This window comes from Grus americana, chromosome 12 (genome assembly GCF_028858705.1).
Source record: "Grus americana isolate bGruAme1 chromosome 12, bGruAme1.mat, whole genome shotgun sequence".
Taxonomy (NCBI): Eukaryota; Metazoa; Chordata; class Aves; order Gruiformes; family Gruidae; genus Grus; species Grus americana.
Genome location: NC_072863.1, coordinates 15,357,013 through 15,373,464, shown reverse-complemented (window position 1 = coordinate 15,373,464; position 16,452 = coordinate 15,357,013). Strand labels below are relative to the sequence as shown.

At 46.0% G+C, this 16,452-nt stretch overlaps 1 protein-coding gene across 3 annotated transcripts in view; it reads right to left on the bottom strand.

Annotated features, from left to right (window-relative positions):
- Positions 1-14,115: 14,115 nt before the first annotated feature.
- MAMLD1 (mastermind like domain containing 1) overlaps positions 14,116-16,452 on the bottom strand; it is a 274,819-nt gene continuing 272,482 nt past the window's right edge. For all 3 annotated transcript variants that reach the window (XM_054839059.1, XM_054839058.1, XM_054839060.1), the window contains one exon: positions 14,116-16,311. In XM_054839059.1, the coding sequence (XP_054695034.1) occupies positions 15,290-16,311 (1,022 nt within the window). In that variant the 3' untranslated portion in view covers positions 14,116-15,289. The remainder of the gene's footprint in view (positions 16,312-16,452) is intronic.

Here is a 16,452-nt window from a genome sequence, read left to right as displayed (position 1 = left end):
GGTGTAGGCCGCGGAGCCTGCTGGGAAATGTAGTCCCTGATGGCGGCCGGGTTGGCGGGAAGGCGCCGCCGGAGGCCGTGAGGGAGGTCTGGCCGGCCGGCCGGCCGTGGGGAGTCCCTCGCAGCGCCGTCCCTTGCCCAGCTGAGCATTCCTACATGAAACAGCAGGGAAAAAGGAGGGAAGGACAGGAAAACACTGGACATGCATCCAGGATAAAGCAGATCAAGTTGATGATCGATGGCCGTTGATGATCAGAGACATCCCAGCAGCCCAAGCCTTCTGGATGCTCCCTGACTACACATACAAACTGATAAGAAGAAAAAGAATTGGTAATGCAGATGCCAGAAGGACTATTCATGTAAAATTAGAAAAAAACCCACCTTTATAAAATGGCCCATTGCCACCATACAGAGAGCAGCTGTGTACATCTAGAGGGCAAGGTGGTGATTCGGAGACCCTGTGCTGTCTGATGCTATCTGCTCTCAGGAAAAAGGGATTTGTGGTATTATAAAACATTTTCGATGTTATAAAATGTATTTTTGAGTTAAAACAACTGTGTTCAGCTTCTCCAGTGGTGTGGCCGGCCCTAACTTGTTCCCCTGTCAGTGAAAGGACAATGCCTCTCCCTGCTCTCAGGCCTGGATACCACAAAAAAGCTGATCAAAGAAAAAAAAAATCAAGAAAATAATATAAAACAAAAGTAACCTTGGGCTCCTTCATGATCACAAGTGACTAGGAGCTTCATACCTGGATTAACCCAGATCTCGCAGCTCCAGCATCGCCCGCCTCACACCAGCACAGTGCTGGCATTCATTCCTTTGGGAGGAAGATCATCACCTGCCAGTTTTCAAGCATCACACCAACAGCCATTGCCTCTGCTTTTCTGTATCTTCCTGAAAAAGTCTTTCTCCAGGTTAATGTTGTTGTCCATGAACAAAGAGTTACACCATCTGAAGAGCCGACTGAGCTAAAGGCGCTTTGAGGTGAACCATGCATTTGTACCAGCCAGGATATACTTTCAGAAGGAGCCACAAGGCAATCATTTTTACATTAATTTTAGGTGTCTCCTTTACTATCAACAATTTACATCTGGAATTCCAAAAACTTTGGAAAATCAAAACCAAAAAACCACAAGGGAATTGGGCTGGTGCCTCTAATGATGGAAAAATTGTTTCTGGAGTAAAAAATATTGTTCTACAATAAGCATGGAACTGTGTGTTTTACATTAATAAGCAGCAGAAGCAAGCAGTGAGCAAAAGGAGATGAAATCAGCTCCTTCACTCAGGCAGTCTTCTCTGTTGTCTTCTGGTATGATATGCCTTTGCTTCTGACATCATCCTCTCAGTAAAGACTAGCTAGAAAATTCACTGATGCAATTTTGAAGTCTTGCTTGGATTGATTCCAGTGTGGTGTTTCCAACTGTAATCACCAATGAATGTATGGGTTTATATGTGTACATTTATATGTATAGGTATACATTTTTTGGTCTACATGTATGTGTATGTATACACACAGAGGATTCTTCTTATTTGATCATTCATTCAAGGTTGCATTCAGATCACATTTTAAAGCTTTTCTCTGACATCATGAAAACTAGAAAGATTTTTTTCTTTTTTTTTTTTGCCTTGCTCATTTCTGACACTTCATGGCTCAGATCACTAAAAGCGCTCTCCCCAACTGCTGTCATAAATTTCTTTCCATCAATTTTGTCCTCGATCTTTTCCAACCTGGCTTACGCCCCTGGCATTTCTTTAAAAAGACAAAGTCTCAAACAGCCTCTTGCTCATATGACCGTTACTGATCGCAACTACTATTCCACTCCAATCTATCAAGTGAAATACTCTCCTCCCTTGTTCCGTGACTGTCCTTTCCCTTTTTTTCCTCCTACACGTCTAACCCACCTACTGGCACTTTTTTAAGGGGCTTTTTCTTACGTGCCTTCCAGGAGATTATTAACCAGGTCTTTCCCCTTGGGTCGCTCCCCTAGTCACTCTATGTTTTATCCCCAGGTAATGTGTACTACAAACACCAACTTCCACTCGGATTTTTCACAGGTATGCCTCTTCACTGCAGATTGGCACGCTTTCCTAACTAAGCTCTTGGCTTGTGTCTCTATTACTTTCTCATGACTGTTCAGTGGGACTTCACCTTCTGCTGCGCACAGTCACAAGTGCCCCGTGACTCCCACACCTGCATGGTCAGACGCCTGAAGATGATTTGAACAGGAAGAAACGTGCTTTGAGTCACCTGACTGATGATTCACTCGATGGCTATTTGGATCTGCAAGAGCATGTGTTATTAAAGTTTTGTGTATGAGTGGGGTTCTGGGATGTTTAGGCTGTCTGTATTTCTGAGCCTGGTCTTCGTTCTTTTGTATTGCAGCATATGGTGCCTGGGTCGTAATCAGCCCAGACGGCACACAAATACTCCAGCCTCCAATCCCTGGACCATCTGGATAAAAACTGGTTAATTGACAACCCTAATGTCATTTTAAGCTCAGTGTAGTTAAAATAGTGTCGAGTCTTCTCCCACAAGTACTCTCTACTTTATCTATTACACTATTATCTGCCTGTATGTAATAATCTTTGACTCAGACCTTTCCCTAGTCCTTTATGTTCAGACTATATCTAAATCTGTCCATACAGCTATAACTCCCATCTTCTCAAATCTCAATTACTGCAATATCCTTTCCTTTGGCCTTGGAAAATACAACCTTGTCTTGCTCATACTTACTGAGAATGCTGCTACAAAGACCATTTTTCTTTGTCATTTTCACCGTATTATTCCTCTTTTCATCCCTGCGCTGGCTCAGCCTACTCGATCATGTCGATCCTTACCTACATGTCTTTACTTTCAGCAGCCTCAGTAGCCTGTCCTCACCTTACTTGCCATTTCCATTCACTGCTGGGATCTAACTGCAGCTCCAGTCAGCTCACAATGCCAGTTTTCACAGCCCATTTGTAATACATTTAAACAGCTTCTTCTGTGAATTCTTTTGGCTGCCTTTTATTTCCAAGGATCCTATAAACAGACCAGAAGTTACTAGTAATTTTTCTTCAAAGCTTTCCTTAAAACTTGTCTTTCCTGTAATGTCTACAGCAGAGTGTCACATTTCTTCATGCTGCCTGTCCTGCCTGTATTCCTCAGTTCTCTCATTTCTTACTTTGCAAAGCTCTCAGGGCAGGACCATCCTTTGAGTTGATTCTAATCCATAACAGGGTCTTGTAGTGCTATGGTAATACAGATAATAAATATGCATGTGGAACTGGGATGCCAGGGAGAACTGAGGTATTACGAGATTGATGACAACAAAACGCAATTTGGGAGCATAACCATACCTGATAATAATATTAACTTGTTTTCCTGCTATTTTGGAGAGTAGAGGGGCAAAACTAAGTGGAGGTGGGGAGTCTGCATCTTTAAATGAAGCCCATAGGTCAAGTTAAAGATGATTTATATCAACGTACCTCGCAACAATTTTCACTTGGTTATAGTTGCTGTTGTGGCAGATAGAATGGGAAGGACAATGTGGGGTGAAACGTATCATATATAGGTGTGTCTGTAAGTTCACATGTACTTTTTTTTTCCTTTTATGAGTTAGATATTAGAAAAGATATGGTAAGTCAGTGATTCTTCCGCTTTTCTAGCACTGTGCCACTTACACCCTTTGTTTCCTGTTATTGTCCTATGTTTGCTAACTTGATGTTTATTTTTGTCTCTGCTAAATAAAGACTGCCAGATTTAATTCTTTTAAGCTGTACTTTAAGACCTCTTTAACCTATTTCTATCTAGCTTTTCCCTCAATTACCCTAATCATTTCTTTATCAAGTAACATGTTGCCAAATAAAACATCTATAGCACCCTAAAAAAAATATCTGCCCCTTGCTGCTTGACTCACAATAGCAATAAGGTGAGTTATATAAGAGGCTTGTTGTATTTCTGGATCCTGCAACTCCCAAGGGCTCGAAATAGCAATTGTATTTTGGGAACCATTTTCAGAAACACTGACTGAACATGCATACTTGTTATTGTAAAATCAGGCGGATTCTAGCTTTCATATACCTAGGTTTTGCATGCACAAAAATACATATATATACACACACACACACACACACCCCTGCTGTGACTAGTAGACAGATACCTCCTATTAGATGCTGATTCTTTGTCTTCAAAGACAGAGAAAATTAATATCAGGTACTTGCTGATTCCATCTTTAGGTAGAAAAAAACCCTATTATTTTCTCCACGCAAATATTAGAAGCAGGTAGTAGTTTTATTTGAGAAATAGCGGCATTTCACAGGAAGGCAAAGTCATTCTCACATGTATCATACCTAATCTGCATAGTAAGTAAAAGGTTTTAGGAGAACTGGAATGAATTTGGATGAAAAGAACCAAACAAATGGAAGTTAGTAATATCCACTTGAATTACCAGAACCGTTAGTAGAATTAATTTTAGTACTGTTGGAACAATGCCCCAAATTAAGAGAAATATAAGAAAATCCTCTTAAATTAAATAGCACACAAAGGAATAAGCTTCCAGTACACTTAAATGTAAATTGCAATAGAAAGTTACCTGTTAAATGTGTAAATACAGCTCATCAAACAGAAGGACCTTTTAGACTAATACCTGTTAAGTGCTTTGCTGTTGCTCTGAAGTTCTCTGAGGGGCTGGGGTTTCATTCAAATCCCAAAAGAACTCGAGTGACACGGGCAGCTGAGACTACAGCAGTGAAGTGGTTAAACTTAAAACACCTTGTAAAAGCTTAGCACATTGGCATTAAACAGTTTTATCAGGACAAAAAAACTGTGTAAGGTGGACCCCCCCTAACACCCTTCTTCTGCTGTCAAGGTCCAGACACGTACAACTTAAACTACAGTAGTGTCCGAGTCATTTAAAAATCAGCATGTAAGAGTTATATTAAGCATTATTTTAAATATGCCAATAAGCACAACAGAGATGGGCTGGCAGAACAGAGTTAATACTATTTGGAAATACTCTTTATTTTACATTATGAGAGTCACAGCAGCTGATAAAGCAGGAAGGGAAACATTTTCACCAGCATTTACTACTCACAGTGGAATATTTGTGCACTTTGAAAACACAGCACAGCCCCTCTCAGCTGTCATCCCCCAATGAAGAGGGGTTAGCTTTAAAATTCGGACAAGCTCCAGGCAGAGCCTTTGGTTGCTGAATAGCGAAGAATCCCGAGGTCACAGGACGAGCCAGAGAGCCTGCAGAAATTCCACACTGGGAAAGCCCTTCCTCTTCCCTCTTTAGAAACATGCATCTGTTTAGATCAGACCATATTTTTGCTTGATTTCCATGATAGCATTTGGTGTCATGTTGTCAACAGAAGTGACTGCTTATGCAGGATAGGAAATCAATGAGCTGGCAAGCTGTTCCAGGCACCACTACCCACCAGAGCTTTACTGATTTCTCTCACTAAAGCCCAGTTGATCCATTAATTCGGAAGAAACTCTGCACTCTCAGGTGCTGGTGATGAACTTCAGGTTGGATTCAAGCCTGTGTCAGCAGAGGCTGCCAGTGCATAGCTAGAGGAATTGAGAATATGGTTTCTTTTGGGTTGTCCAAAGCTCATGCTTTATTGATTTTGGTTTAATTCAAATTTCCCCTGACTATGTTTTGTAGGGAAAATCAATTCAATCTTGTTATTCTAAGGTGTTACTCTTTAGAATAAAAAGACAACCCACCACCATAGTCAGTTTGCCTAAAGATGTCATGGGAGGGAGAAGAGAAACAGTTTCAGATGCAATTTTCTTTGCCATTGTTAGAGAAAATTGCCATTTATTGACAGGGTTAAAAACAACTGGCACTCATGGTGTTAGCAGGAATCTCCATTGCAGCAGTCAATGAAGGTTTTTCTCTTGACTCCCGTGGGACCAATGATCATTCCTGTGAGGCTGGAAGAGCCTGCTGGTGTGGCTCAGCTAGCCTGGCTCATCTTTGCACTCTGGTCAGTAGGAGAAAATAATTTTATTATGAAGCAGAATTTCTTTAGTTGATCTAATGACTGAAACAAAACCTCTCTCAGCTCTGCAAAATCACCAAGACAGGTGGGGCCTGCAGAAGCCCTGAATATCCCATCAGATGCCGATACAGGTTTCTGCAGACAATTAGCAAAGCTTCAAGCGGCCACCTGAAAGAAATAACGGCTTTTATTGGAGCTAATGCAGTCATTTCTTCCATGAAGCTTCTTGTGAATAATTCTTGCTGGAAAAATTGTACATGATTTCTTTTCATTTATATTTTAATGCAATTTATTATACAACAGCGACCTCCATTCAGGGTTCAGAAGATCAGAGTACTTACAGTAATCTTCACAGCACTTTGTATCTCCAGCTACAGCTTACACTCACAGCATGAAAAGAATAAGAAGTTAATGTACCAAATCAGAAAGTCTCTGTGTGGCAGTGTTAATCTCAGTGTTGAGTTATTATTTATTAGTAGTATTATGGTAGCGTCTAGAGACCAGGGCCTCATTGTGTTGGGCACTGCATAAAATACATAAAGAATATATTTGCTCTCTAGAATAGTTCACAGTTTAAGTTTGAGGATGATTTGAGGATGTGGACAAGAGGTACTACAGCTATCACTACTGCCACAGCCCGAGGCAAAACTCTTTTCATGCTTATTGTGGATGCTGACACTAGGAATAAAATTACCTACTGACAGACAATTAAAATGAAAACATTATTCTGGGATCAGACCTCAAGGTGCAAGAAGATGAAAAGAGCCTCCCTGTCTGATTTCATGCCAGGCCAAGCACGGTTGCAGATGGTGTCTTGCTACACTCTTGGGTACATTAGCCATCCATAAGAAGCTCAAGAGGTGTCAGGCGTTTGAGCTTCTAAACCAGTCGATCATGGCGATGTCTGCAAGATGAAACAGTGAGTAAAATAGTGAAGCAGTTACATATCCCCGGGAGTTAGTGCTGGAAATCCTGTGCCTGTGATAGTAGATCTACACATGGCTTAGCATGTTAGCTTTTGGCTAGCAGCTGGAAATGTGGGCACGTTTTCTGGCTTACACACTGGTAACCATTCCAGGATGCAATGACCTTTTTTGCTACTTCTAGTAAATAATGTTTGGCTCCTCTCTGTTGAATGCTGTATTCATATCACAACTTACTCCTAGCCAGTTTCCTGCGAGAATGAGTCTGATGTATCCAGGCACCCCCGACTAGATGATTTTGAACTGTTGGTTAATTGTACCAAATTCAAAACACACTAGGGGTCTCAAGATAATCTGGCATAGTCACCAATTCACCTCTTAGAGCCTTGGATTCCCATCAACCATTCTCTGCAGCCAGACATGGCAGTCCACAGCTTACTGTCATGTGTGTGAAGAAAATAAAGGAAATGTATCGGTGTGTGAGGATATATAAAAATAAAACAACAAAAAAATCACCAAAAAACCCAAACAAAACCCCAAAAAGCATACCTTAGTTAAAAAATTGGAACAGCTATAAATGCCGTATCTGTAAGAAATCACTCCCACTGTTTGGGGAAAAACTGGTCAAGTAACAGACAGATACCCTCTTGGAGTACTCGTGTAGCTGAACAGCATGAACTCAATCTCTGAGTGGCTGCAAATAACTACAAATGCACAATCGCCCACACAAATTGTGAGACACCAACAAAACACTGATTTTTCCAGGTAGATTCAGAGCGTGGCCTGAAATTCATTGGTGTAAAAACTCATTTCCCTTTTCAACAAGGGATTGGGTTCTCAGTCACTCATGCAGCAAACCCCAGCCTGCTGCAGCCAAGCATGTACAAGTATTTAGTTTAAATTTTTCTTTGGCTACTCAGTGACCCGCCGCAGGCAGCGGGAACTGCTGCTTTTGCCCCGAAAAGGCCAGCTGTGGGCTAATCTGCTCTGCGCGGCCTGAGCTGTGTGGGGAGCGGGTGCTGCAGGAGGCTGCCACGGTACCAGGGAGGCTCTTTGATCTGGTTGACGCAGTAAAGCAAAGACATGAGACTAATAATAATACTTGGCACTTTTACAGTCCTAGCTGCTCAAAGCACTTTATCAGTGTTAACCAATTACCCCTCAAACTATCTCTGTGGAAGAGGGACTATCTCAATTTTATGGGTAGGTAAACTGGGGTGCAGAGCTGGGCTGGGACGTAGCGGCCTCTGATTTACAGTGACGAGCACGAAAGCCTCCCCAAATGAAGGAAAGGGCTGTGCAGAGTAGCAAAGGAGTATCCCGCTGCAAATCGGCTGCGCAAACCCACCCAACCACACTCCCAGGTCGCCAGTACCAGAGACACCATTACATTTCTGCACGTTCTGGCCCAAGCGCAGGCTCCGAGGGAGGTGACCATGCCACAGGATTTGTGCAGAGGCGTTACTTGAGGCTGTAAGTGAATTCCTAGCCATGAAGTCTGTCTCCAGTGCATTTGTGCGCCCTCTCACCCTCCCTCTCCCTCCATCCTTCATGTCGGGTTTGCCCTGGGTGATGTTCCGCTACAGCCTGGCATTAGAGCGGTAACGCTGCACCCTGCTCCCCGCAGCAGCAACAGTCCCCCAGCCCGGGTGGGAGGAGCCGTGCTGCTCCAAGGCTAAAGCCAGGCTGCTCCCTATCTGGATGCCTGTCCGTCGTCCCCACTGCGAACGGGAACCTCCTGCTCCCTCTGGAGATGGATCGGAACTCAGATGTGTCCCTTTTCTCCTGCTCGATCCCCACAGGTCCTCTTTCCCTGCTGGGTACTCGCTGCATTAGGATTAGTAGTATGCTGCTACATTATTCAACCTCGGGTCATAAGCCAAAAACCTTAGCAGAGTAAGGATCTGTAGGCTGAAGCAGAAGTAGGACTCCACCTGCTCTTCAAGACACGCAGGTGGCACTTTCAAAGAGTTTGTTGGCAGGAATATTGGCCAAGAAGAGTGAACCGCTCATGTTTTCAGTGTGAGCCCAACCCCTCTGGCAGGGCCAGGTGTGCTGCGTCCCGGAGCTGGGACAAGGCGCTGAGTAAAGCGACGCGCTCGCACAGAAGGTAGGTGGTATCGATGGCTCATCCTCCACTGCCTACCTGCCGGGCTGCATGCTCGCCCTGCCCGGGAGGAGCCAACTGGCTCTTGAGGTTGGAAAATTAAGACACCGAGGGGCCTGACTCACAGTCCCGTTTTCCCCACAACAGGCCACACAGAAACAACCAGCTTCTCCTCCCAGGGCTGTAAAACGAAACACAAACTGGTGCGCAGCTACCGATGGTAACACACAACCCACTGCCCGCGAGACGTGGCTGCCGGTCCTGCTTAACTACACTTGAAAAATCCTACTGGTGTCTGCCTGCCTCATTAGGCACTTAAATATCTTTGGGATTCGAGTCCTGAGCCTTTTGTGCCTCACGGTCCCCCGCTGCTAATGGACATCATCAACTATCCGGGAAGGGCACAGGAAAAAAAAAATATATTTATTAAAGATTGTGAGGCTCAAACAGGGGGTTAATGGGAACTGCTTAGGCAAATAGTGTAGCCAGCTAATAGGTGAAAGAGAATAATAATTTATAGGCTGAGGAGAGGAAAGGAACACAGGTCCAGGTCTGCCAGGTAATTCTGTTTCCCCGGCTGCTATACAAAGGCAGCAGGGCTGACAAGGAGCAGTCTGTAAACTTGAAACAAAACATGTTTCTGCAGCTGGATGGAGTCAAGCACAGCTCTCTATTAGCAAAGAAAAAAAGAGATTTCACAGCTTTATAGCTTCGGGCTGGTTTCCCCTCAGGGAGTGAAAATAGGCTGGTCTCACCAGCTCCTGCCACTGCCCTGGGTCCCGTCTGCCCCAGCCGCTCATCAACCACAGCACAGCTCCAGGATGTGAAACCAAGCAGGGTCAGCACTCGGGTCCTTTCGCTCCTTGAAAAGGGATTAAGACAACATCAGAACAATTAAAATGTCCTTTTTTGATACAAATCCAACTTTGGGCTTAAAATGGCATTTCTTTTTTCTTCTCCAACCAAATTGTTTAAATCTCAGACATTAAATTGCAGCATCATAAACCTTGATAAAGACAAAACCAATGATGTGATGCACAAAACCCAGGAGCTTCTCACCGGTTTCTGGCTGACACCCGTGAGACCAGCAGCAGGGTTCAGCCATGCAGCACAGGGCCCTTTGGGCTGCGGGGACAAATCATTGCTGTAGCTGTGGGTTGTTTTAATTGACACAGAGCCATGACGCAACTCAGACCACTGTCACGCCAATCTTGAGAAAAAGAAAAAAAAAAATCTAACCGGCTCTACTTGCTGAGCTCAGGAAAGCAAAGAAATCAGGCTGTGTGTCCCCATGATGTGCGTGGCCATGTGTTCTTGGCTACACACAGGGCACACAGCCCAACACCAACACGCACAGCCCAACACCCACAGCCCAACACCAACACGCACAGCCCAACACCAACATGCACAGCCCAACACTAACACACACAGCCCAACACCAACACGCACAGCCCAACACGCACAGCCCAACACCAACACGCACAGCCCAACACCAACACACACAGCCCAACACCAACACGCACAGCCCAACATGCACAGCCCAACACCAACACGCACAGCCCAACACCAACACGCACAGCCCGATGCAGACAGCACGAGCCCTTGTTAGGCAAATGGCTGCCTCGGGCAGAGTGGGGATGAAAGCCAAGTCCCAGACCTGCCGCATAACGGGAAATGGATTAAGACATGTATAAAACAGCATATTTGTTCTGCGCAGTGCTACAAACCCATCGAGCGGGGAGGGAGCAAAGAAAATGGCTGTGATTAACTACAGTTCTACTGGTTTCAGCCTGGCTGCTTTAATAAGGCGCCTTTCCCCGGTTTTATGCAGGATTGTACACAGGAGGCCTCTTGACCAGCCGGAGTCTTAAGTTCTCAGTAACTCTTGCAGCTGCCAACCAGTGCTTGTGTTTTAGCTTGCCCAGGAGAGACCCTTATTGGTATTTAAAACACCTCACTCTCTTCCAGACTCTTTCCTTTTAAAAAAAAAAAAAAAAAATTGCTATACATACAGCAGGGAATAGAAGGTGAAACGGGCATTAATTTGGCATTAAGCACCAAAACCTGAGCTCAGCCTGAATAGATGGCTGGGCAGATGTGCCAGGGCTAAGCGTCCCCGCGGGAGCGTGCACCACCTGCCCTTCAGTGCCGACACGCGGTGGGAGAGGAGGCAGAGCCGGCGCAGTGGCTGGCCGCTCGCCCTCACGCCTTCCCCCGTCCTTGCCTGCCCCGCAGCCAGGTGCCAGCGCGGAGCGGGTCCTCTCCCGGGGCCACCCCACACATCTGCGGCGCCTCTCCCACAGCGCGGGGCCATCAGGGCAGGACCAGGAGGCAAGTGCCAGCCTCTCGCCAGGTGCTCGCTCCTGCTCCCAGGCTGGTGTAAATCAGGGGTTCCCCTGCTGCAGGCAGTGGAATAGCTCCTGATTTACAACATCCTACACAAGAGGAGAACTTGACCTTACACTTCAACATCAGTGCAGCTTCCTTTGTTGAAAGCTTCTTAAGAAAGACATGTAATCAATCCTGGAGAGCCACCGAGCAGCAGAGCTCAGGTTCTGCATAAGTCAGGGCTCGGCTTCCTGCAGAAATGGCCTGATCCAGGCTCCCATGACATCTATTCCTAGGCGCTCCCTGCATACTTTCTGACAGGAGTGAGTGTGTTTTTCTGTTTTGCCTTTGTCAAAAATGGACTGCTTGAGATTAATACAATCCACAAAGAGAATTTTTCCGTAATAAGTCCGACTTACCTATGCTACTAACCTTTCAGACAGACAGGCTCAGGTCTTTGGAAATTCTGGCCTTTATAGGTATTTGATGTTATTTTAGAATCCAAGAGGAAAAAGCTTACTGCCTTGCCTCTGTTTTCATGGCCATAATTATGAGGGCAGTCTGGTGACGTAATTTGTTAGGGAAATAAATGATAGCTTTCAACAGCTAGTCCTGTCAGACACTTCATTCCTTGTAACTATTTTAGAAAGCCAAATTCATTTTGCACTTCCACAGCACCAGATGCTGTTCTTATTTATGCTTGTGTAAATCCCGTGCTACACCACTGCCTTCAGGAGACCTACTCCATGTTTACACTGCGTGTGAGGCAGCAGAATTTGGCCTGTGGCGTAAGTCTACGTACACCTTGTGGCGTGATCGGCTAGTCCAGTAAATACAATGGGAGAACTGGGCTGCAACCCCAGCACAGCACTGGCCATCGCAGGGATGGGCCAAGCCCAAAAAGATCTGTTTAAGAATCAGCAGTTACAAGTAGAACCAAAGACAGCAAGATGATAATAATAATAATTAATAATAATGATGATGATGATGATGTTCTTCTTCCAAGCTTGGTGCAGTCCTGACTCCTCACGGCACCTCTGGGGCAAGGAAGGATCAGCGTTCCCTCTTGAGACATGAGGAACTGACGTACGGAGGGGTGACAAGCTCTACCAGCTCAAAAGCTAGAGAAAAAAAGAGTGAAACCCAGTGGGTACACAACACGGGTACAAGATAAACTGTTCTCCATAAATTCTGTGGGAACAGTTGGCTTCTGAAGATGCACACACCTCCCCCCCACCCCCCCCCCATGTTTGTAACCCAAATCCTGCAGACCGAAGAGCTGAAAGGTGCATTGACACAAACAAAATGAAGACTGAAGAGGGCATTTTTTTGTTATTTTTATTAATATCCTAGAGAAGAGCGTGTGGGCAGTAGCCTCTTTGGCCCTCTGTGACTGCCGTGCTGCTGACCCGGCGGGGGTCAGGCGCTGCTGGCTCCCAGACCTGTGGTCAGAGCCGCAGCTCCATAAAGCAGCGACGGCCCAGCTGCAGCCAGCGCTGCTCGCTGGCAGGACACGGCTCACGACAGAAACGCTGCTGAAATGGTGCCAGTTTTCATAGTCAAACAAACTCACCTTTGTCCTCGCCACAGACGCGCTCGCAGGCATTTCTCCCCCTCTCCGCTGTCTGGAGGCGAGTCGGCGTTTCTGTCTCATTCAGACACTCGCCAAGTTTTACAGCCTGTTTTGGGCAATTGTTTGGTGGGGCTGAGCCTTTGCTGGAAAAACTGGCTGCTTTCCTCCTCGCCCTGGTTTCACGCAAGTACGTGCCATTCTGGAGACAAGCCGGTTGGGGGTCATTCCCCTCGGAGCCTCTTGCACCGCGAGGACCCACCTTTGCCATCACGAAGCCACGGGGATCTCTGCCAAGGCCCGCGGTGGTTGTGCTTGGGAGAGGTCTGCCCACCAGCAGCAGAGCCTGTACCTGATTGCTTTAAACCCTGACTGTCCTCTCTCATTTTGGACTTCAGGAGCTGTTCTCTGCCATCCAGCTCTGGAGAAAAGGCTTCTAGAAGGACCTGCTCCAGGGAGGGAATGACCTTGCCAAACCCTCCCTCCAGCATGGTCCAGTTTGAGGGAGATCCCCCCCAGGAGATTTCCTCAGGCTTGCTGTGCCCACAGTGTGCCCAGGACAAAGGGCAACACCAACACGTCTTCTCCACCAGCCCTAGGAAGCTGGGGCGGTGTCTGGCTCTGTTTAAACAAGGCAATTTTAGCTACAGATTCTATTTGTGCATTTATTTAAGATTGCTAAAATTTTCCTGTCCCTTCCTAGCCCTCGTCCCAGCCTCACCATCTCCAGGACCGGCACCAGCTCTCCAGTCGGATGATTTCTGTGTCAAAGCAGCAAAATGCTGTACCCACCACCGCCCTCACCGGTGTTGCTGAATGAGCAAGGTGGGACTGGCCGCAGCCCCCAGCCCTCCTCACAGCTTTATTTTCTGATGGGCCAGCTGATATGGGCATTTAGAAACAAGAACTGTCACTTAAATAAACATGGTGCTATGCAAAAAATCCAAACCCAACAGAGACTAATTTCACGTTCACCTATAATTACACTGGAAAAGGAGAGCGGACCTAAGAAATCCCATCTTAAAATAAAATTAAAGCCTGCTTCAATTCTTCGTCTAGCCCATTTCTTCTACTAATGGCGCACATGCATTTGTACATGTTATTATATTGACATTGTAGCATCCTGAGCAAATCAAATTAATTCAAATATCTGCAGGTTCAAAATGTTGTAGCTGAGAAATAAGCACATAAAGTATATGCAATTTTCCCCTGGCAGTTTATTATGGTATGAAGAAAAAAACATTCTGTGCTTGAAGCTGACATTATATTACAAATGTATTGCGAAGTATGACGTGACTATTAAAATATGATTACAGAAAGTATGAACATTTTAAGAAGTTTACAGTACAGTGAATCTTTTATAAACAGACTCTTAAATATACATAGGACAATAGTAGCTGACAGAAAAACATCAAAAATTAACTATTAATGTTTATAGACTTTTCCCCTGAAAAAAAGTCTCACATTAAAACAGAAATTATGAAAAGCCTTAAAACCAGGAACAAATCACCTGTACACTACAAATATACATGGCAGAGGTGCGCAAACCAGAGCTGCCTGTTTGCTGAAGGGTACGGTCGCCGGGGTCTGCCCAGCACCTCCCGGCCAGCGTCACCCCGTCAGGCAGCACAGCGCGACGCCCAGACACGCACGCACACCCACACCAGTCGGCAGATGTCACGCCCCCAGCACACACTCACTGCAGGACGTGGACGACGCGTTGTCAGTGTCGAATGCACCTACTGGAGTGTATCAAGTCGAGAACTTGCCCGGGATCTTGCAAATGGACCTCTGCGGGCAGATCCCCAGATGGGACCTACATACCAGAACCGGGTTGGCAAGACTCAGCTACGAGGGCATCGGCGGCTCCTTTTACGGATTTTATTTTTTTTTTTTAATGCAACTTTTCAATCTTTCCTCTTGATATGAGAGAACAGATGCCACATTTGATTTCTGCTTAGTCTGGTTGCAATGACGCCCCTAGTTCATGTGTTAAGTTATGTCAAAAACATAAGTATTTTATGCTGTAATACACAGTATTACTGAAACTAACAATATTATTTGCATATTTATAACAAGGTATAATGAAATCCCTATAATAAAACCAAAAGTTATGCTATAGATTTATTTACAAACAGTCCAGCAAAGAAGTATAAATACTTCTACATTTAAGGTTTAGGAAAACATAATTTACAAAATATTCAAATATATACAGTCATCTGAAAAACTGCCAATATTAAACTTCGATGCAGGCAAAGAATTGGCTGAGTCTATTCATTCTGTATTGAAAGAGGCGGTGGCTTTCACGGGTCGTCTGTTATTTTCAAAAGTCACACGTATGTTATTTACAACGAGACTGCTTCTCTCCAAGCTAAACATGTCCGGAGCTTTGAGCGTGCTGTCCCAAAATGTCGTCTATCATTGTCAGATTGTTCAACCACTCTTCGTCATTGCTGCTGCTGCTGTTCTTCATGAGGGAGTCGAGGAAGTCGGTGTCACTGCAGTTGGCGGGCATGACGGAATTGCTGTGCTGGGACACAAAGTCGTACTGCGGCAGCTCGGCAGCGGCGCTCATCCTGTTGAAGGCGTCGGGGGGCTGGCCCGCGGAAGGGTAGCTCGGCGGGCCGAGGCCCGAGGCAGGACTGAGCTGGTTAAAACTGGACACTCCTTGTGGCATGGATTTCATAACATTCATAGCTGGCAACGGTCCTCTGGTTAAATTGTGTCTCAAGTTCTGATTACTCATGGAGCTCAAGCCCTGGCCAGACTGCCCCATGCTCAGTTTTTGCATCTGTCTGACCTGGACGCCGGGAGCGATCTGATTAGGTGGCACCACGGCCTGCTGGGAGAACTGCTGACCCGGTGCGCTCGGTCTCACGTTCTGTTTGGAGAAGAGAGTGTTACCGGAGAACTGCTGCATGCTGGTATCCATTTGGCTTTGATTTGGCATTCTTGGCACGGCGGTCGGTGTCCACATCTGGGCAGGCGAGTTGGGGTAGACGTTAGGGATTCTTGGCACACTCGGCTGCCTCAAGTGTTGCTGAGTTGCAGAGTGATTTGCTAACGAACCAGAACTGAAGCCTGCCATCGGCATTCCCGGCCGCACAGCAGAGTGGCTGTGTACTGTTTGGCACCCCGAGTTCATGCCCAGCGAATTCTGGCTCGGCCGCAGCGGGATGTTAAAGTCAGAATTAGGCGGAAAAATCCCCTGCTGCTTGCCTGGGTTGTGTGGAATCATCACCATCGTCCCGCTGCTCTGGCTGGCGGTGGCTGGGGCCATGCCAGAGCCCAAGGTGCTCTGGAGCATGGCTGGGTTAGACGGCAGCATGCGGTGGTTGGGCGGAGGAGCTGGCATCACCTGGCTGCAGTCAGCGGGAATGGGCTGCTGCACGGCTGCGTACAAAGAGACACGTTAGCCGGGGAGCGCGCGTTCACCCCAGAAACATGGCAGAGCCCCACGAGGCTGCTGCTCTGTCTTTCTCTCTCATTACATGGGCCTCTCCCCTGTATTCTTTGTAGCAGAGTTACTGCTGG